Here is a 21,419-nt window from a genome sequence, read left to right as displayed (position 1 = left end):
CCTTGATGTCCTCAAATATCCGGGGTCTCAATGATAACCGTAAGCGACGGTAGGTTATTCACTATCTGCTTCGGCACAATGAAGACATCGCATTTCTGCAAGAAACACATTTTCCTAAATCCAATTTGGTCCGCTTTGCTTCAGGCTGGGGAGCTCACAGATATTTCGCTAACTCTAGGAATCACGCAAGGGGCACGACCATTACTATTCATAAGAGGGTTCCCTTTAGTTGTCACTCAGTCATCAATGATAACGAAGGTAGATACACAATCTTGGTGGGGGCACTTATGGGTCATAATGTTGTGTTAGTATGCGTGTATGCCTCAAACACTGATTCACCAAAATTATTTCATGCTCTACATACGCAGCTATCAAAGTTAGATCCCATTTTACTACTGGTGGGTGGGGACTTTAATCTACTCCTTAACCTCGAATGGGATAGTACCGCCAAAGCCCATGACACTAAGCCTCGTGCTCATCGTGGTCTCCTCGACCTTTGCGACCAATTCACTGTACTTGATACGTGACGCAAGCGCAATCCTTCCCACACTGACTTCACACATTATGCGGGCCAACACAACACCTGGACTAGAATAGACTACTGGCTTCTCTCCCCTAGGGTCTCCTGTTGGTAACATTCCCTTGTAACTCTCCCTAGAACGTACGCCAATCACTCTCCTGTCAAGCTCCTCCTTCAGATTCCAAGTCCTGACGGGTAGGAGAGGCAATGGCGCTTCCCCAGCCACACCCTTGGTGACTACTTATTCAACGCTGAGGTGCGCGATGCCATTGAAAATTATTTCACCATCAACATAGGCTCGGTTGACACTTGGGCTGTTCTGTGGGAGGGATTCAAGGCATACATCAGGGGAGTTTGCATTACCAAACAATCAGGGGTACTTAAAGCTCCCTGCACTACACTTGCGCGCTTAGAACGTGATCTCACGGACTTAGACAATGCAGCGCGGCGATCTCCCAGCTCAGACGCGACGGGGAAACGTTTGGCTCTCCTGACGGAATATGGAGATGCAGCGGATCGTGTGATCCTCTTTTTGGGTAAATATCAAACCGCACGGCGATATGGCGAGGGAGAGCGTCCAGGCTGAGTGCTGGCTCAGATGCTTCGACCCCCATATAGTAAAGCCTACGTAACCGAGCTCCGTTCCTCCACCGATCAGTTATTTCACGGCACCGCAGAAATTCATGAAGAATTCCTTGCCTATTACACATCCTTATACACTTCTAAATTAGGGCGAGATCCCACAGCGCAGGAAGCTTATATCTCTCAGATCGCGCTGGTATATCTCGAGAAAGACATGCAGGATTTCTTGGCAGAACCCATCACTGAGGCTGATGTACTTAGAGTCATTGATTCCCTTTGTTGCTCCTCCGCCCCTGGGTTGGACTGCTTTACTGGGGAATTCTACAAAGCCTATAAAGACTTATCAGTGCCGCACCTCATCGAAGTGTATGCGGAAGCCCTCCAAAGGCAGATCCTGCCCTCCACGTTCCACGAAGCGGTTATTATACTTCTACCCAAGCCAGGCAAGGACCCGACATTATGCGGGTCCTACAGACCCTTATCCTTTCTCAATCTGGATTATAAAATTCTTGCTAAAATTGTTGCCAATCGCTTATCCCAACTGATGGAATTAATTATTTCACCGGCTCAATCCGGCTTCGTCCCCCACCAGTCGACGTCCTTGAATCTCAGAACGCTGTCTCGGTCCTTCATAGAACTGCCCGATGTCCCCGCGGCGGTAATTCTTTTGGACACTGAAAAGGCCTTCGACACACTGGAATGGCCTTTCTTCATGTTGTCAAATGTAGCATCCCCTTCTCCCTGGGGTATGTCCCCTGGGTACTGTGTTTAGTCTCAATAGATGAGATTTCCTCTTTGTAAATAAAGTTTGTTTGATACTCTTTGGTAGGTTTTTATCCAATTGATCTTTATTGCATTCTGGAGAAATTATTCTTCATTTCCCTTTATTATGCAGTTAATATTATATTCCATGTGTCATTCAAATATCCCAATGCATTTCGGCCGAAAGATGGCCTTCATCTGGGGAATATTTGGTGAAACGGGAATAAGTTTGTGATGGGCTTATTGCCTGTATGCGAGTGGTTGGTGCCAATGCATTGGGATATTTGAATGACACATGGAATGTAATATTAACTGCATTATAAATTTTTATATCTTTTTAACAACATCCCCATTCCCCTCCCAAACAGTTTCTTTTCAAAGATACGCACGCACCGACTACGATTGCAATGGGGGGGCAAACAGGCGCGCGTCCACTGGCAGGCTCTCACCCTACCCTATGAGGGGGAGAATATGGAGTGCTGAATCTCCATCTATACTATCTTAGGGCTCAATGCAGCTATGACTTCGCATGGTATCATCCTGACGCCAGGATCCCTTTCCTCCGCCTGATTTCGCTATCCCTGACCGCAGTCCTACCAAAGGGTGTACCCAGGGACCCTAAGGATATACAGCCAGTCTCCACTACCAGCTGTGCATGGCACAAACTTAAACGACTCACCGGAGCTCCGACGTTGTATTCCTCGGCTCTTCCTCTCCCAAATGCCTGCTGACGTCCCATAACAGGCGAAAAACTGGTACAGCGTTCCCTATCCAAATTTTAAGTTACAAAACTGGAAGACCTGTATCCCAATGGACATATCTTTTCCACCGCGGAGTGTGTCTGCTTTCAGGACGCTACGTTTATGGACAGCATTGTGCTGGGACAGATCCGCTCAGCTCTTCGAGCAGCAATTCCAGGATTTCCCATTGAATTGGATTCATTCGCTCCTCTTTCCCTCATCTTAGAGAGTGAGAATGGGATGCACCTTAGATCAAAATTCTACAAGGCATGCTTGGGAATGCTACCGACTAACGACGACAAGATCCTTAGGGTCTGGGAGGGGTATTTGGGCTGCCCCATCACCAATGGACAATGGGCCAAATGCTGCGCAGTCACAAAATAAATTTCACTAAACAGTAGGCATAAATTATTACATTTCAAATTTCTTCGCAGACTATATATCACACCGGCCAAAGTACACCGACTCGACCAGACATGGCCTCACACCTGCCCTAAATGCGGCGCACCATACGCGGATTTCGTACACCTCACCTGGACCGGCCCTGTTTTACAGCCATACTGGGAACAAGTACACAAAACGCTAGGTGACATGACTACACTGTCCCTTGTTCCGGAGGTGGCACTTTGGGATATGTGGTGAACTTTCCCAAAAAAGTTAGGAAATTTGCAGCCCGTGGTCTATTATTGGCCAAACGATAAATAGCAATCTACTGGGGTCGCAAGACAACGCCTACTTTGCAGAGTTGGTTGATTAGTGTAGCTTATTGTAATGTCAACAGTGAAGTTTACTCCAGTACCCTACCCAGCTCCTCTCGTCCCAAGGACATTTGGGGCCCCTACCGGGCATATGTGGAGTCCATTTGCCACAATGCCAACTCACAGCTGGAACTGGGCATCACACCTACTGGCTGCTTCCCCATCCTTCGAAGAGGACGCCGCTCTGCGGTCCGCGCTACCGCTCCCGAACCAGGACCGCTCTTTGAATCTGCCCGTATCCCCTGCCAGTACAGAATCGATTGTCCTGAGAGTCCAATTGCCCCACAATTTTGAGGGTCCCCCCTCTGTCCAGCCTTTGACGGGGAACCGACTCGGCCTACAGAGCATGAGAAGACCTAATTTGTACCCTTGAGACCTCTGATCTGGACCTCAAAATTCTGGGGTGGCCTTTTGAATTAGAACGACTCACAGAAGTTAACAAAGAGCATCTACTCAGAACGGAACCTTTGTATAATAAAGGAATTTCTCTGCCCGTGGAATACCTGGCTCCTATACCCACTCAGCCTAGGACCACCTATCTCACGGGCCCACTGGAAATTGGAAGCGCCCCCCCTAAAAACCAACCGGAGGATGCACCACAAATCTGCATAGCTATTTCCTTGAAGCAGAATCAGTTACTCCACGAATCCTGACCTTTCAGTGTAACCTTCCCACATAGTGTGAAAAATTGTGTACCTGTCCCTGCCCCCCCTGGCCCTCCTCGCCCTGATGAAGGTGCAGCCTAATTAGGCTCAGCATCGAAACGCGCGTTGGCGTGACTCACATGGATGGCATCTATGTAGCTCATGTTTTACCATCTTGTTCACCTTGTATTGCCTCCATGTTACAACTTTGGCTCTAGCGGCTATTGGAAAATCTTTTCTGCAGGCTGCCATGTATCTCTATAATTGTCTATGTATGAATGTATAAATACTGTATTGTTTGAGGTTGTGAGTGAGAGTATCTTCAGTGGATGACTGTGGGAGTGTGTGAGACTTGAATAAATGTATGTCACTTTAAATCTCTTATGGCACACTGTATATTAGATTCAAAATCAATTGGCGTTTTACATGTTTTCCTAAGCACCTATGTGGAATTTTCTATATCAAGTTTAGCTTAATCAATGATAAATAAAATATATATTTTTCCATAAAAAAGGTGTATGGACCCTATGTGATTAAGTGTCAGCTATGATATGTAACCTCTTGTCACCTATTGTTTGAGTGTAAGGATCCCCGAGTGGGACCTTGAAATCGACCCTGGCAGGGTTTCCTTCTTTTCTATTCAGCTATATATCACACCTACTGGGGTCAGATAGGCGGATTCATGCTCCTCTAGCACCGGATGCCATGTGAGATTCCGGGTCTGGTGTTGCTTGGTTGCCTTTCTCTACATGGACTCTTCTGTGATACTTGGGTTCATAGGGTATGTGACCCCGCTGTAGAGCGGCAAAAGGTAAGATCGGGGATGAGGGAGGGGCCGTGGGAACTGTACGTTCTATTTAATGCTATCACCCTAGCCGTTATTCTTTTGATTGATGATGCAAGCCAAGCTAAAATGTGTATTATTACTGTATGATATGCGGCACTTTCTACGTTTGTTTTGTAAAGACTGAACAACTATGGTTCTAATGTATGATGTGTTATAAAAGGTAAATAAAGATTTTTTTTTTAAAAAGGTAATCAGTAACCACTGGTAAATGTAATATAAAAACTGTGATACAAGTACAGATCCTAGACAATTCAGCACACCACCCAGTGCTCTGATACCTTCGGGTCAAATTCGCGCTATAAAAACCTCCGAGGCAAAAAAATGTAACTTGCGTTGCTGCCACAGATACAGTTTCAGTTTCATACGTCTTTATTTCGGGTTTTACACCATAAAAGACAACATATACAATACATACAAATTTCATAAAAATTCAATACATAATCAGTTTAACTATTTGTAAAAATGTTCACATTGTTCACTAAAACATCATTAAACCATTAAAACTTGATTAAATAAACTCTAAAGACGTACAGAAGTTCATTCATAATAAAAATAATAATCTTCACCTAATCATATGACAGATGGATGCCTAGCTCTGATGATCCATGCCCATCCTAAGAATTTTGCCACACCTATAGTCACGCACTCAGAGGTATTAGATCTTAAAACCCAAAGGGCTTCCGTGCACAGCCGTGACTTTATCCTCCTGCAAATGGGTTTTAGCCATTTACTCCGGGGGGCAGAATATGCTGGGCAGGCAAAAAAGATGTGACCAATGGATTCCCTTTGGCCACTACACCAAAGGCAGGACTCTATTTGCTGACCACGCCATTTGTATGTGAACGACCTTACAGGTAGCGAACCAACTCTGAACTGATGGTAGAGTTTTCTATCCAAACTTCTAGTGATGCTATCCCAATAATGCTCTACCTTGTGACTCAAAAACAAACCTGTCAAGTTTGTAGACTGTGATAACGTGACATGTTGTTCTTTTACAGTCGCCCAATATAATAGTTTAAATTAGTTTTTAGACGGAAAAGCATTGTTTCCCGGGTCTGACCACTGTAAACTTAAACCCATGTTTTGCAATATGGACTTTACATCTCGGAACCATGGGAGGTTACCTGACCCTATAATTGATCTTAGGTCTAAGATTTCCTTAGCAAATAAGACCAGTTCTGGTGTCGACCATATGCGTCTCCACAGGGCTACCATCCTATATCAGGCTAGATCTTTAATAGAATGACAGCCCATATCTAATAGAAGGGGTTTGATCGGGGTAGATTGTGGGAGATTAATCAAGCTGCGTAGAAACTTATTTTGGATTCTCACCAAAGGAGCAAGAACCACAAAACCCCATAAATTCCCACCATAAAGGATTGCAGAACTTATTTTTGCATTATACATTTTTAATGCTGGCAATATCCTTTTGGTGTGTGAACAACGTTGCTCCTTTACTAGACACCCCGTTAAACGGGCAAATTTTAAGCAGAGGGCCTCAATCTGTGGCTTCCATCGCAGCCTATAATCTAAAACCACCCCCAAATAGGTCATAACATCCATCTGTTCTAAATTAATGCCATTCATTCTGACGTGGCTCTGTTGCGGTTTATTTTTAGTTAAGACCATAAATTTCGTTTTAGACCCATTGATCTCTAGATCATTGATTTTACAGAAGTACACAAACTTGTTTATTGCGGTCTGTAGCCCCGTTTGGGTTTTTGCCAAAATCAACGTATCATCTGCAAAGATGAGGAGAGGAAACTTTGTCCCGCCCAAAACTGGCGCATCAGTAGGGGTGTCTGCTAGAAACTGCACTACTTGATTAATGAATAGTAAAAATAGGGTTGGTGCAAGGACACAGCCCTGCCTTACACCACGAGTCACGGGGAGTGGCTCTGTCACCTGTCCCTGCCTGCCCTATCTAACTCTAGCAAAGTTATTCTCATGCAATCTTGCAGTTAGCTCCAAAAGTTCTGGTGGCATTCCCATTTTTCCCAGAGCAACCCACAACTTCTCTCTCGGGACAAAGTCAAATGCGGATTTGAGATCCACAAATGCTGCATAGATGGTGCCCCCACCTAAGAACACAACCTTCCAATATATCAGAATAAATCTGAACACTTGGTCGATTGTGCTAGTGCATGACCTGAAGCCTGCTTGCATCGGGGATAATATATTTTCCTTACACATCCATGCCTGAATTTTAGCCAAAACCATTCTTGCTATGACTTTCTGCAGGGCGTCTATAAGACTTATTGGGCGGTAGTTCCCTGGTGACGATCGATCTCCTTTTTTTAAAATAGGTAGAATTTCCGCCCCTCTCCATGAATCTGGAATCCTAGCCCCATTAGCAACGGCATTGGTTAAAATCGTGATATATGACACCCAGTTGTCCTGGTCATACTTAAAAAGATCAGCCGGAATGCAGTCCATGCCGGGAGCTTTGCCCGCTTGGACCAGACTTAACGCCTTCTCAGCCTCATTATTTTCAAACACTAGTGGCGTACTTGGAGTTGAAGGCAGGGTCAACAAATCTTTCTCTGCTTCCTTAGGTGCCACCATCAGACCACAAAACTGGGTTGAATAGTGCACCACCCAGTCCTCAGCAGGAACATAATTAACTGGTGTTTGAGAGTCCTGGGGCCCTCCCCGTTTCACAACTTGCCAAAATGTAATCTGGTTAGAAGACAAGCAGGCTTCGTACAGGTCCAGCCAGCGACGATCGTCCCATGCTTGCTTCGCTTCCCTTTGGATCTTCTTATAAATTAGCCTTTCCGCTTTAATATCTGATGTCACCCTGGATTTGATGGCCTTAATCAGGGAGCTATGGGCCTGACGACAAGTTTTATCGTACCATTTGGTACCGGAAGAACCTTCCCCAACTTTCCCAGATGTCCCTGGCTTCGTAAAAAGGGTTTTCAGTTTGTCAAACAGATGCTCGTGTAAAGTGCAAATCTGCTCGAGTGGGCCTGAATTTGCAATCACTGACTTGGCCATGTTTACCGAAGATGAGACTTCGTGGGATATTTTGTCCAGGGTAATTGGGTCGTCCAGAACCCTACACCAACGAACTCTACGACAATCGTTTGTTAAGATGGCCTTGGCTGTGATACAATTGGTAGCATTAGTTCTACCAAGCCCCCCATCGATTTTCAAACTTAGTATCAGGGGATTATGGTCACTCTCTGGCCGCGCAGAGATTACCATATCATCTAAAAGTGACCAGAACTCTAATTTGATTAAAAAATAATCAATTCTACTAGTACTGGTTCCATTATCGAATGTTACCTGCCCTATTTTATCAGAGTTTGCTCGTCCGTTGGCTGCTCTTAGGCCCCACTCCAGGCACAAGCCCAGCCAATGCAGAGCTGCCTCAGTGACCTTTTTAATAGGATTTAGGGCAAGGTATGGGACGTTCCATAGTTGGTCAACCTCTCCATAGCTATCTTCTCCCTCACTAGGCAAGGGTTCAAAGGTACAGTTTAAGTCCCCTGCCAATACTATGAACTTATCCCTCCCAATTGAGTCCAACAAAAGATCGAGGTCATCAATGATTGCTGGGCTCCTCCCTCCTGGTAAGCCCCTTGCATAGATATTAATTATGAACATATCCTGTTGATTTTCCCTACTAAGTTTTAGTCCCAGGATATCCATGTTTTGGACTATCAATTTCAGTGGCCTGTAGCCAAGGGATTGTCTAATCCAAATTATCAGGCCACCAGATGGTCTGCCCTTTCCCCCCCTGATAGCTGGTTTATAAAAATTAATATAGCCTATGCGAAAGATTGGATCCAGTGCCCAGCTCTCTTGAAAAATTAAAATATCGTGCTGGTCTATGAATTCTCCCCATTCAGCTCCATCTAGTTTCCCCTTCAACCCTGATATATTCCATAAAGCTAATTTAGTCGTTGGTTCCTGATTTATTAAATGGCTTGGGTCCGTGGCCCCCATTGGAGTTCCTCTTGATCTCCCCCACCCATCAGCAGTCTACATGCGGAACCATCTGCCACAATGCAACCTTTGGGGTCGTCCCCACTATGTCCTCCCCCCAAGGGCTTTACTGCCACCTCAGCTTTACTACACAGTCTTAGGGCACTACTTTCCTCCACCGTGGCTTGAGATGGATTAAGATCCTCTGGACAGCTGGCTGTGTTAGCCACGCTGTTATTATCAGCTGACTTGCACGAAAGTCAATCGACCCCCTCCAGACCACAGAGCGGTTCGTACCGATTCGAGAGTTGGGGAAAGAACGGGGAATGTGTTACCAAATCAAAGGGATGCCTTCCTCTAGGTCTACTGTTTTGATGTGATGGTAATTGGTAGGATAGGCCACTAAATCTGCCTCTTTGGGGATCAAAATAGTGCAGGGATAGCGATTGGACTTCACCCACTTTACCAAATCTTGGTTTTCTACTAATAAATCCACCACCCAAGGCTCCCTGAAACTAACTATAATGCAACCCCCCTCTAGATCTTTTTGGCAATGGCCCAACCAATTTACTCTTCTGACATTAAGGATCTCTGTTGTAGACATGGGTGGAAGAGTTCTGTTCTTATTGAGCCAGAAGTTAACTTTATTGTGAAGTTCCCTGTAAGATTCCACTTTCCCCTCCTCAAAAGGAACCACTCCCGTTAGAATAATAGTATAGGGTGCTGATTCAGGTGGCAAGTTGACACATGGCGGCTTGGGATAAACATGTTTTCTATCCAAGTTACCCTGTCCCAGTGGCCGGGTTGCATTGACTGACCTACTAGGGGCAGGCTGAGATTTAGATGCCGCACCTTCTTTTGGGGGTTTATCCCTATTGAGTTTATTATCGTCCCTGCTTTTCCCCTGCCTTTGCTGTTCTTGTTGGGGCAGCAAGGGTGCTGGTTTGGCAGTTGGCCCTAGCCCTAAAATGTCATTTTTAGGCTGTTTCTGACTTCCTGAATGGTCATCTCCTATATTTACAGGAGATTTTGCTAGCCTTTTCAGTGTAACCATATTTTCTCTAACTAACACCTCCATCTGGTCCATTTTATCATTTAGCAACCTCGTTCGTTCTAATAACGGCAACATTAGAGATTTAACCAAAAATTCTATCTTGCACAGGAGGACGTCGTCAGTATTGTTGATTGGAGGAAAATCGATGGTATTTATAGGGGCAGGGGTGTTTGTGGGGGGTACAATTGGATCTTGTGTAAGTTGTGTAGTACACTTGTTTTTAAATAACTTCGCGATTCCCCCCTTCTGATTTTTCTCTACCCATTTCCTCTTGCTAGTTTTAATTCTATGCGGTTCTTCCCTAATTGGGCTTTTATGCTCAAGACTAGATACTGAACTGGATGTTATAGAGCGATCACCATCAATATTCAGTAAGTTGTTAATAAGGGAGCTATTCGTTGATGTATCCAGGGCATGAATGGCTACATCGGACTCCAGATCAACTGACACCAATTCAGGACTTACACATATGTTGGCACTAGGGTCAAGTTGGCGTAGTGGAACTGGAGAAACTACCTGCCCTATTTTCCCCAGCGAAGACCGCTTCCGGTTACAAGGTCGATAGATAGACGTTTTTCGGCAAGAGCAATTTCCTTTTCTAGGATACAAGTTGTCCGTTTAAAAAAGTGATCAATGGTGCCGGTAAACACCCCATTCGATGTAGTAACTTGCACCAGTCTTTCTTTACCAGATCGTAAAGGCATTATAACAAGACTACTCAACCAAAGAGCCAACCACAGAAATACGACCAATATGGTAAGCGATTACACCAAAACCCAGATGTTATCTTTATAAGAAGGAAACTCAACAATCCCCAATGTGACCTATATCAATACAGTGGAATCCACGACTCACAGGTAAGAGGGGGGACCCAACCCGACCTCTATCGTCCTCGGACGGCCTCAGACGGCCCGCCCTTTGTCCGGGCTTCGTCCGGGTCTCGTCCCGCGCGCGTCGCGCTGCGCGAGAAAACCACCCACACAATAATTATAGATGAAGGAGGGGCGGGAAGAGGACCAGCTGCGGCCGATTAGCGCCGCACAGCAGGCTGGTCCTCGCAGTCCCGCTTCATCTGTGGGTGGGATAACAGGTAGTCAGCTCCTCCGGTCTCCCCGTAGCAATGTCCACACTCCCTTAATGCTCAGGGCACGAGCGACTCCCGCGGAGCGGGGGCCGCGAGTTGTGGCGTAGTGGCCCAGAGGAGGATAGACACCTCCTAGAAGCAGCAGAACGGGACGACAAGGTCAACAGCAGCAGTCCCTCCGAATGTCCGCCAGAAGAAACGCAACCCAACAGGCACAGCTCCGCAAGATCTTAAATGCAAGGAGGGGCGGGAAGAGGACCAGCTGCGGCCGATTAGCGCCGCACAGCAGGCTGGTCCTCGCAGTCCCGCTTCAGTCTGTGGGTGGGATAACAGGTAGTCAGCTCCTCCGGTCTCCCCGTAGCAATGTCCACACTCCCTTAATGCTCAGGGCACGAGCGGCCCCCGCGGAGCGGGGCCGCGAGATGTGGCGTAGTGGCCCAGAGGAGGATAGACACCTCCTAGAAGCAGCAGAACGGGACGACAAGGTCAACAGCAGCAGTCCCTCCGAATGTCCGCCAGAAGAAACGCAACCTTTGCAGAGTTGGTTGATTAGTGTAGCTTATTGTAATGACAACAGTGAAGTTTACTCCAGTACCCTACCCAGCTCCTCTCGTTCCAAGGACATTTGGGGCCCCTACAGGGCATATGTGGAGTCCATTTGCCACAATGCCAACTCACAGCTGAACTGGGCATCACACCTACTGGGGTTGGATAGGCGGATTCTATTACAGGACCGGAGGCTTCAGATTATGCTTCTCTTTCTTTTACTGTAAACTCACAGCAGCCAATAAACGTACAGTTTTATAAAAATAAACTACATTAACCATGATGCTTGGCCCAAGCCACGCCTCCTTAGCCCTACAAGAGCCCTGGTAACAGTCCCAGCTTCCTCTTTCTTTGCTGCTCATACAGCAAGAGATAAGTGCTCTGCTCCTTTCTCTATGAATGACTCTTTACACTTGAAGTTTCATGTATTGAATTGATATTTATGGTATTGCTAATGATAGCGCTTATAGCGCATACTTCGTGGTGATTTTGTCTGCTTGGTTTATTTGCCATTCTGAGTTATTTTCGGATTGCGGGTACTCCGCGGTTTATTTTCAGGTTGTTGAGCGTCCGCTAGCAGCGGCGTTCGGTAGAGCGCTCTGCGCTCGTGATCGGAGCTCCGCTCCGAGCTTATGCTCTTAGCGCCTCGGCCCTCCCAGTACCGGGCCACGCTGCGGTCTATTTGCTTTCCTCGGCCGCGCCTCGGCCGGCTTGGGGCTGCGCGTGGGCTTCCCTAATCGCCCTAGCGCCTTTTGGAGCCGCGCTACCACCCGGCACTAACGCGTGTAGTGTGACGCGCGCCCGTTGGGCTACCTTTTGTTGGATTTGGGCGCGCGTTGGGCTACACACGTTTTTCTGCAGATTTTGCCCGCATTTCATACCGCATTCGAACGAATAGGCTGGTGGAGAGTGACACCTAACTGGTTGCCATAATAGTTGCCTTCAGGGAGTGAGCACACGCTCCATATAATTGTTTATTGGCTCCTACGCCCTTTGGGCTGCAATAACATTGATTACAGCACTGCTGAGGGGGTCTGGTACTGGGAAACTACTTGTGTCTGTATGCAGTGGGGCTGACCCCCCCTTACTCCCCTTGTGCCTTACTCTGGTGATTTTTAACTTTTTGGAACTTTACTTGCCCCACTGTGTTAAATATGGAGGAGTGGGTGCATTTTGATGAGGAGGCAGGGGAAGAAGTTTATGAAGAGCAGCCTGCTGCTGCTGTGGAGGACAGGATTGTGGAGGCTCTGGATGCTTCGGTCCAGGCCTCAGTCAATAAGGCAGTAGAGAGCACAGTGCCTTCGACTGTGCAACAAGCATTGGCGGCTGCGCTCAGACCTATAACAAAGCAGCTGGAGAATTTCGCGAAACGCCATGGCTTTACCAAAGACAAGTCGGTTAAAAAGGCTCCACCAGCCACTAACGAAAGCACCACTGACCAATGGCCACACACTGACACATTAAGTTCCCTTCCGGCGACATCAGGGCAGGATCATGGCTACTCTGCCGGTGGCAAAGCTAAGAGCAAGCATCATTATGTGGACACAGATACTACTACCACTACAGGTACCGACACCACAGATACGGACGAGGAACAGCCCCCGAAGAAGAAGGCAAAGAAATGCGCCTCTTCGGCCTCAGTCCCTCCTCCTAATACCCCCTTTACATTCAACCCTAGCGAGATCGTTCATCCTAGATCTTCGGATTGGGTCCCGGCCAGGGCTGTGGCGGAGTACCTACAGGAAAAAATTAGAAAAGGGTTTGATAAAGAGGTCCGTAACCGCCTGAGATCCGAATGCCCTCGACCCAAACTCGCCCACAAGGTGGCGGAGACTCCCGAAATAGACGTTAGCCTGTTAACCTTTTTGAAAAAATTTGCAAAGGATCCTAAGAAGGGAATAGACCGCGCCTGGCGCGGTTGCCAGGATAAGATGCTGGACGTGGTAGGTCCATTGGCAAAGATCCTCGAAATGGCGCTGCAAGCCAAGGAATCCAACGTTCCAGTTGACCCAGATATCCTAGCGGGTTGGACCCAGCGTGCAATTTGTTTGTTAGGCAACGCTAACTGTGCACTGTCCACGGAACGGCGCAAATCGCTGTTAATGAGAATGGACTCTAATCTGACGGAGTTGGCAGCGGCAGAACCAGGACCCTTAGCTGAGGGCAACCTGTTTGGAGATCGCTTCGTGAAGGATGTCTCCAAGTACGTGGGGACCTTCACTTCGCTAGATAAGGCTCAACCAAGGTCCCCCCAGAGGTGATTTCGGTAGAGGCCGAGGTGACTGGGATTCGACCAGAGGTGGTACGTTCTACCCCACACAAGGCCGATTCAACTGAACCTCATTCCAAGGAGGTGGCAACAGAGCAGGTTTCCACTCCCAGAATTCCACAGGTGAGTGCAATCGATTGTTTTCCTATTCCATTGGGGGGTCGCACTCGACATTTCATTCACAATTGGGGTCTTCTGACCCAGGATTCGTGGTCTTGCAGACTGTTCAAGGGTTTCAGCTAGAGTTCTACGAGACTTCCAGACAAAGGTCCAGTCCGAGGACTCTCCATTTTTCCCAACAAGAGAGACTTTTTATACACAGCGAGATAGAATTGCTTCACAAACGCGCTATAGCGGTGTGCAATTACAATCCACACGGGTTTTGCAGCAATATCTTCCTAGTTCAGAAGAAGGGAGGAGGTCACAGACTTGTGTTAAATTTGAGGGACTTCAATTACTTCCTAGTATACAACCATTTCAAGATGGAAAGCATCCATCTGTTGGCAGATCTACTGCGGCAAGGCAACTGGATGGTCCATTTGGATCTAAAAGACGCCTATCTGTCTATTCCCATCTATCCACCTCATCGCCGATTCCTCCAATTTCAGTGGAACGTACGATGGTTCGAATACTCGGCCCTTCCTTTCGGGCTTTCCTCGGCTCCTTGGTGCTTCACCAAGATGATGAAGCCGGTGGTCGCTCACCTTCAGGAACAGGGTATACGGTTGATAATCTACCTGGACGACATCCTGATCATGGCTCAGGACCCGGATCTAGTGTCGCAACATCTGCAAACGACATTGCATTACTTCAGAATCTGGGGTTTGTAATCAACCAGGCCAAATCGGCTCTGATTCCGTCACAATTGACGGACTTCCTGGGTTTTGTGATCAGTTCACAAACGGCACAGTTGAGTCTTCCGAAGTCGAAAACTAAAAGACATAAGGAAGGAGATTCTATCTCTTCTCAACAAACAGATGGTCTCGCTCAGGACGGTCGCCAGAGTAGTGGGTTTATTGGCGTCGTCCGTTCAGGCGATATTTCCGGGGGCCCTTCACTACAGGGCGCTACAGAGATTGAAAATCCAGCACCTTCAGAGAGGGCTGGCTTACTCGGACCTGGTTCCCCTGTCACAGGAAGTGAGAGACGAGATGCAATGGTGGTTGAACCACGTGGAGGCGTGGAACGGCAGGGCCATTTTCGGTTCGCTGCCCGAGGTGGTTATAGAATCCGACGCCAGTCGTTGGGGCTGGGGGGCGCGCTGTGGCGCAGTTTTAACAGGAGGAAGATGGTCTCCTCAAGAGCTGGAGTTACACATAAATTGCCTGAAAGTCCTGGCAGGATCCTTCGCGATCAAGACCCTCTCCCCGCAGCAGACATCGTGTTGCATCCTTCTCAGAATGGACAACGTCTCTGCGGTACGATACATAAACAAACTGGGGGGGACGAGATCGTCCATGCTGGTGCAAATAGCCAAAGATTTTTGGCATTATTGCCTCAACCGTCAGATCACGGTTATAGCGGAATACATACCGGGACAGTCCAACGTGGTAGCGGACTGGAACTCGAGACACCTGCGGGATTATAGCGATTGGCAGCTGCATCCCAGAATGTTTCAATGGCTGCAGGACCTTTGGGGGTCCTTGTCAGATCGATCTGTTCGCATCCAGGCTGAACAGCCATCTGCCCAATATCTTCAGCTGGAGGCCGGACCCAGCGGCGGCAGCGACGGATGCTTTTCTGCAGGACTGGTCGGGGGCAGTGAACTATGTGTTCCCCCCTTTCTTCTCATTCCACGAGTAGCATCGTACATTCTCAAGCAGAAAGCAGAGGTAGTCCTGGTGACGCCTCTGTGGAGGTCGCAACCTTGGTTCCCGACGCTGTTGGGGATGTGCTGCGACCTTCCCAGGATGTTGCCCTGGTCGGAATCCCTTCTTCTGGGACCTCTACGGGAACAACATCCATTGATCCTGTCTCATCGCCTCGCGTTGATGGCATGGAGGCTTTCAGGCAACAGTGGAATTTGCCTGGAGTTGCAGGAACGGCTAATGACTTCATCAAACAGGCTTGGGCCCCTTCCACGAGAAAAAGGTATTCTTCCGCCTGGAAGGGATGGTTATGTTGGTGCGTGGAACGGGACTTGGATCCCGTGGGGGCAGACCTTTCACATGTTGTGAATTTTTTGTCTGAAAAGGCAGCTAGCGGCTTAGCCTATCGATCGGTGAATAACTTCCGATCGGCTATTTCCGCGGGACACACCCACATTGATGGGAAGCCGGTGGGAGTGCACCCTTTGGTGTGCAAAATTCTCAAAGGAATACGTGTCCCAAACCCTCCCAAGCCCAAATATTCGGGACTGTGGGATGTTTCTTTAGTAATGAAACTCTTTGATAGTTGGCCCTCTAATGACTTGCTTTCTAGGAAGCAGTTATCAGCTAAATTAGCTATGCTACTATGTTTGTTAGCATGCAGGAGATCTTCGGATGTACGTGCACTGGATATTACAGGTAGAGTATTTACTCCGGAGGGAGATTCCTTTACTATTACAGGTCGCACAAAAACTATGTCTAGACAAATTGAATATAATGCTTTTCATAGTAATGCCAAACTTTGTGTTGTCCAATGCTTGAAAGCCTACGAGAAGTGTACTCGTTCTTTGAGACCGACTGGGGTTACCCAACATTTGATTGCTGTGCAAAAGCCGTTTAAACCTGTGTCCTCTGCCACTATTGCTAGGTGGCTTAAGTTTATCATGAAAGAGTCTGGTGTTGATGTTCAACTGTTTGGGGCGCACTCGGTGAGGGGTGCTATGGCTTCAAAGTCATATTTGTTGGGAGCTAATATTCAAGATATTATGCATTGTGCTGATTGGTCGTCTGAGTCGACATTCAAACAGTTCTACTATAAGCCGGTGGGAGATATTACTTCTGTTGTTTTTGAATCAGCGTTAAACTAGCATAATCTGAAGCCTCCGGTCCTGTAATAGAATCAAAAATTAGCTAGCATTCGCGCCAAGAATTTTCAATTCTATCAAGGACACGGAGACGAGGATTATCCCACCCGGCTATGTCATGCTATGATCATGCTTACCCACCCGTTATTATATGATTAATAATGGTTTATACAGAAGTTACAGGTTCTTTATATTTCTTTCTAGGTAATGACAAGAAAAAGGATTGAAGATTCTTCTGCTGAAGACTGAAGTTGGAACGCTGTTCCCTGTTACCCCATGTTGGAGGTTATTCTGAAGTTGGAAAGAGATTTCCGTGTTGGAGAATGTATAAGACTTTTGGATATCAGACTTATTCTGCATGTTCGTGCAAAGAAAGAGGAAGCTGGGACTGTTACCAGGGCTCTTGTAGGGCTAAGGAGGCGTGGCTTGGGCCAAGCATCATGGTTAATGTAGTTTATGTTTATAAAACTGTCGTTTATTGGCTGCTGTGAGTTTACAGTAAAAGAAAGAGAAGCATAATCCTCGCCTCCGTGTCCTTAATAGAATTGAAAATTCTTGGCGCGAATGCTAGCTAATTTTTGATTCATGCTCCTCTAGCACCGGATGCCATGTGAGATTCCGGGTCTGGTGTTGCTTGGTTGCCTTTCTCTACATGGACTCTTCTATGATACTTGGGTTCATAGGGTATGTGACCCCGCTGTAGAGCGGCAAAAGGTAAGATCGGGGATGAGGGAGGGGCCGTGGGAACTGTACGTTCTATTTAATGCTATCACCCTAGCCGTTATTCTTTTGATTGATGATGCAAGCCAAGCTAAAATGTGTATTATTACTGTATGATATGCGGCACTTTCTACGTTTGTTTTGTAAAGACTGAACAACTATGGTTCTAATGCTATGATGTGTTATAAAAGGTAAATAAAGATTTTTTTGAAAAAAGGTAATCAGTAACCACTAGTAAACGTAATATAAAAACTGTGATACAAGTACAGATATTAGACAATTCAGCACACCACCTAGTGCTCTGATACCTTCGGGTCAAATTCGCGCTACAAAAACCTCCGAGCAAAAAAATGTAACTTGCGTTGCTGCCACAGATACACATAAGCCATTAAAAGTAGAATTTCACATCATATAATCCAATTAAAAAACGTTGATAGCTGTAAACCGGGAAGTGCAAACGCACAGAGAGCGCGACTCAATCTATCCAATTAGAAGGACTCACCATAGAATAGATGCTGCATTATGTATGAAGTTCTGCGCGTCTGTTGTTGCCTGGCAGCCGGGAGGGAGGGGTTATAAAATGCGTCATTTCCTGGAAGTAGAAAAAGAGATTCGCAGCGTCGGAAACGAAAACCAGTATTTATTTTATATTGCGTGCACTTTACTGTTGATCGCAATTCACTGCCTGCTAATGTTCTACGCTCCACCGCCTTTCACCCACACAGTAATGCAATTCATTTTGGGAAGTTTGTTCGGAACATCTGTTTGCTAACGGAGATTTAAATGTTCAGTAGCCTCTAGTGTGTTATATATTTTTTCGGTTATTGTTCCCACGACTAGAATGTGTTTTTATTAAGACGTAGAAATTAAAAGCCCTGTTAAAACACACTTTGTTGCTCCATTTAGTGGCAGCATAATAGGAGGAGAGCAGCAACCAATCACGATTGTTGTCCCTCTTTTTTGTCTGTCAACGTCTTAACCATATTAGGTTTCGTGTGTGGGAAGTTTGTCCTTAGCTAGTTCCCGTACTCTTGGTGTTTGCAACGAATGCTCTGGATAACCATGTTGAAGGTGAGATGGGGAGGGTGTTGTTGAGGGGAAAGGGATTATGGTCAAATAAAATCCTTCCTTTCGGAGCACTCCGCTTAAGTCTTAAACGAAACTGTGGAGGCACGGCGATGAATCGTTTGAAAGAGTATATTATACGGTTGTAATCAAGTACAGTCAGCCGAGCAGTGGCCATGTTGAAATCAGGCAAGAAAATAGTCTTAGACAAGCATTTGCAATGCAATAGGTCTCGCATTAGAAAAGTTTGAGCTATTGGTATTGTAAATGACACATTTTTTATTTATGTTTTGTTTTTGAAAATAGCGAAATTAATAGCTTTGACATTTACAATGCCAATAGTTATAACTTTTGGCAAATGTGACACCTACAGCATTTGTAATGCAATATGTGTTGTATTTACGTGACTTACATGTATTGATATTACAAATAACAATGGCTTCTAATTTTTTAAAATAATTAATACTTAAATACAAATTATTGTAATTTATAATGGCAATAGCTTAAACTTTATTAAATAACTTTTGTGAATATTATGTTCAGTGTATTTTATTGTGACGAAAATCCAAGAACAGAAGTGAAATATTAACATCTTTTTGTTACATTTGTAATAAAGTTTGAAACATTGAGAGAACATATTTGAACCAGTTGTTGTTGAATGGTTGCACAGATTGATGCTGTGGTGGCGCTGAGTGATGTTGTGATGGCGAACGAGTGATGCTGTGGCGTTCAGTGATGCTGTTGTAGCACATAGTGATGTTGTGGTGCCCCTGAGTGATGCTGTATGCTATGCTATGTTTTGTTTTGCTATCCCATGTTTTGTTTTGCTATGCTATGCTATGTTTTGCTATCCAATGCTTTGATTTGTTATGCTATGCTATGCTGTGTTTTGTTATGCTATCCTATGTTTTGTTATGCTATCCTATGTTTTGTTATACTATGCTATGTTTTTATATGCTATGTTTGGTTATGCTATGTTTTGTTATGCTATGCTATGTTTTGTTGTGTTTTATTATGCTATGCTTTGTTTTGCTATGCCATGTTTTGCTATGCTATGTTTTGTTGTGTTTTGCTATGTTTTGTTATGCTATGTGTTGTGGTATGCTATGTTTTGTTATGCTATGTTTTGTTTTGCTATCCTATGCTTTGTTTTGTTGTGCTATGCTATGTTTAGTTTTGCTCTCCTATGTTTTGTTGTGTTATGCTATGTTTTGTTGTGTTATGCTATGTTTTGTTATGCTATGCTTTGTTTTGTTATGCTATGCTTTGTTTTGTTATGCTTTGTTTTGTTATGCTATGCTTTGTTTTGTTATGCTGTTCTGTTATACTATGTTTTGTTGTGTTATGCTATGTTTTGTTATACTATGTTTTGCTTTGTTATGTTATTCTATGCTTTGTTTTGTTATGCTATGTTTTGTTTTGCTATCCTATGCTGTGTTTTGTTATGCTATGCTATGTTTTGTTATGCTATGCTGGTGAGGGTGTGTGAGGGGGTGTGAGGGTGAGGGTGGGGGTGTGTGAGGGTGAGAGGGTTGTCAGGGTGAGGGTGAGTGAGGGTGTGTGAGGGTGAGGGAGTGAGAGTGTGTGAGGTTGGGTGAGGGTGTGAGGGTGAGTGAGGTTGGGCCACGGTGTCCCTGAAAGCAGTTGTTTTCATTTACTTGGCGCGGGTTCAGGTCTGATAGAATGAAATGATATGGGCTAGGCGCATTCCTCCGCCGTGAAGCCATCCCAAGAGCCGTTTTAAAGTTAACAGGAGAATTTCTCCCATGCTGTTCTCATCTGTCATTCCGCGAGACGTCTGTTCTCGAGCGCTCACTTCGTACATTCCTACACATTCGAGATTGCAAAATGGTATGTTTCCGTTCACACTGTAAGAGCACGCTGTCAATTAGGCACCTCGTGCTTGCACAGCTCTTACCCCCCCCAAATTTTTTCTTACGTGCCGTGATGTGACACATTGAACTTCCACCTAGCAAAGGCATTGTTGTCAGAGTGACTTTTAACATTTCACAATTTGTGCTCAAATTAAGTTATATTTGTAGTAAGTAGGATTTACGATTTTTTTAAAATGAGTGCTGCAAAATGACATCGCCAAAACTTTTCTTGGTTCTTGAGACAAATTTTCTCACAGAGAGTTTTCGCCGCCAATTTCATCCGAAAAAGCTGTACTACTATTTAGGCATATGCATTGTTCCACTTTAAATCAAAACGGTGTGAAATTTACCTTAAAATACTATTAGACAGGTTGCAGTCAATGAACGCATTTTGCATTTCCAGAACCGAATTAAAGTGAAAGTGTCAGTGAAGCTCTCGGCATTGCGCGGCGGGGGGGCGCTGGGTTTGTGTGTGTGTCCGTGGGCTGGGTTAAAGATGAGAGCTGAGTAAACTTAACGAAAAGAGGGTTATAGTGGAGAATCCTGTGTTAGGGAGCAGGGAAAGTGCACTCGGAGATAGGTGGTCGGGACTAGGTCATAACAAGCTCTCGGCATTGCGTGGGGGGACGCTTCCTTTGAAGTCTGAAGCGGGGGGGCAGGGGAGCGGCTTACTTTGAAGTCTGATGCTGAGGCTCAGACAGATGGTGTGCGATGCGGCTGGGATGTGCACGCGCCTTGCTCACATGAACTGTACTGTACCTCCGTACATTCCTACATTTTCGGGATTGCAAAATGTTATGTTTCCGTTCAGACGGTAAGAGCACGCTGTTAATTAGGCACCTCTTGCTTGCACAACTCCCCCCCCCCCCCCCCTAAAAATGTTTCTTGCGTGCCGTGACATATTGAAATTCCTCCTAGCAAAGGCATTGTTGTTGTCAGAGTGACTTTTAACATTTCACAATTCGTGCTCAAATTAAGTTATATTTATTTGTAGCAAGTAGGATTTACGATTTTTTTAAAATGAGTGCAGCAAAATGACGTCACCGAAACTTTTCTTGGTTCTTGAGA

At 45.8% G+C, this 21,419-nt stretch overlaps 2 protein-coding genes across 3 annotated transcripts in view; one reads left to right on the top strand and one right to left on the bottom strand.

Annotated features, from left to right (window-relative positions):
• C8HXorf58 (chromosome 8 CXorf58 homolog) overlaps nucleotides 1-17,992 on the bottom strand; it is a 959,020-nt gene extending 941,028 nt beyond the window's left edge. Inside the window, exon 1 of the mRNA XM_078657786.1 lies at nucleotides 17,915-17,992. Coding sequence (XP_078513912.1) covers nucleotides 17,915-17,917 — 3 coding nt within the window. The 5' untranslated portion in view covers nucleotides 17,918-17,992. The remainder of the gene's footprint in view (nucleotides 1-17,914) is intronic.
• A 23-nt stretch (nucleotides 17,993-18,015) lies between these two features.
• Nucleotides 18,016-21,419, top strand: part of APOO (apolipoprotein O) — a 670,501-nt gene continuing 667,097 nt past the window's right edge. The window contains exon 1 of one of the 2 annotated variants that reach the window (XM_078657783.1): nucleotides 18,016-18,136. In XM_078657783.1, coding sequence (XP_078513909.1) covers nucleotides 18,104-18,136 — 33 coding nt within the window. In that variant the 5' untranslated portion in view covers nucleotides 18,016-18,103. Of the gene's footprint in view, nucleotides 18,137-18,416; nucleotides 18,484-21,419 lie in introns of those variants that run through there. The other variant, XM_078657784.1, reaches the window with a different exon arrangement.

This window comes from Lissotriton helveticus, chromosome 8 (assembly GCF_964261635.1).
Source record: "Lissotriton helveticus chromosome 8, aLisHel1.1, whole genome shotgun sequence".
In the NCBI taxonomy this organism is placed as follows: Eukaryota; Metazoa; Chordata; class Amphibia; order Caudata; family Salamandridae; genus Lissotriton; species Lissotriton helveticus.
The sequence above is the reverse complement of the archived record's forward strand: the minus strand, read 5'-3'. Positions and strand labels throughout refer to the sequence as shown.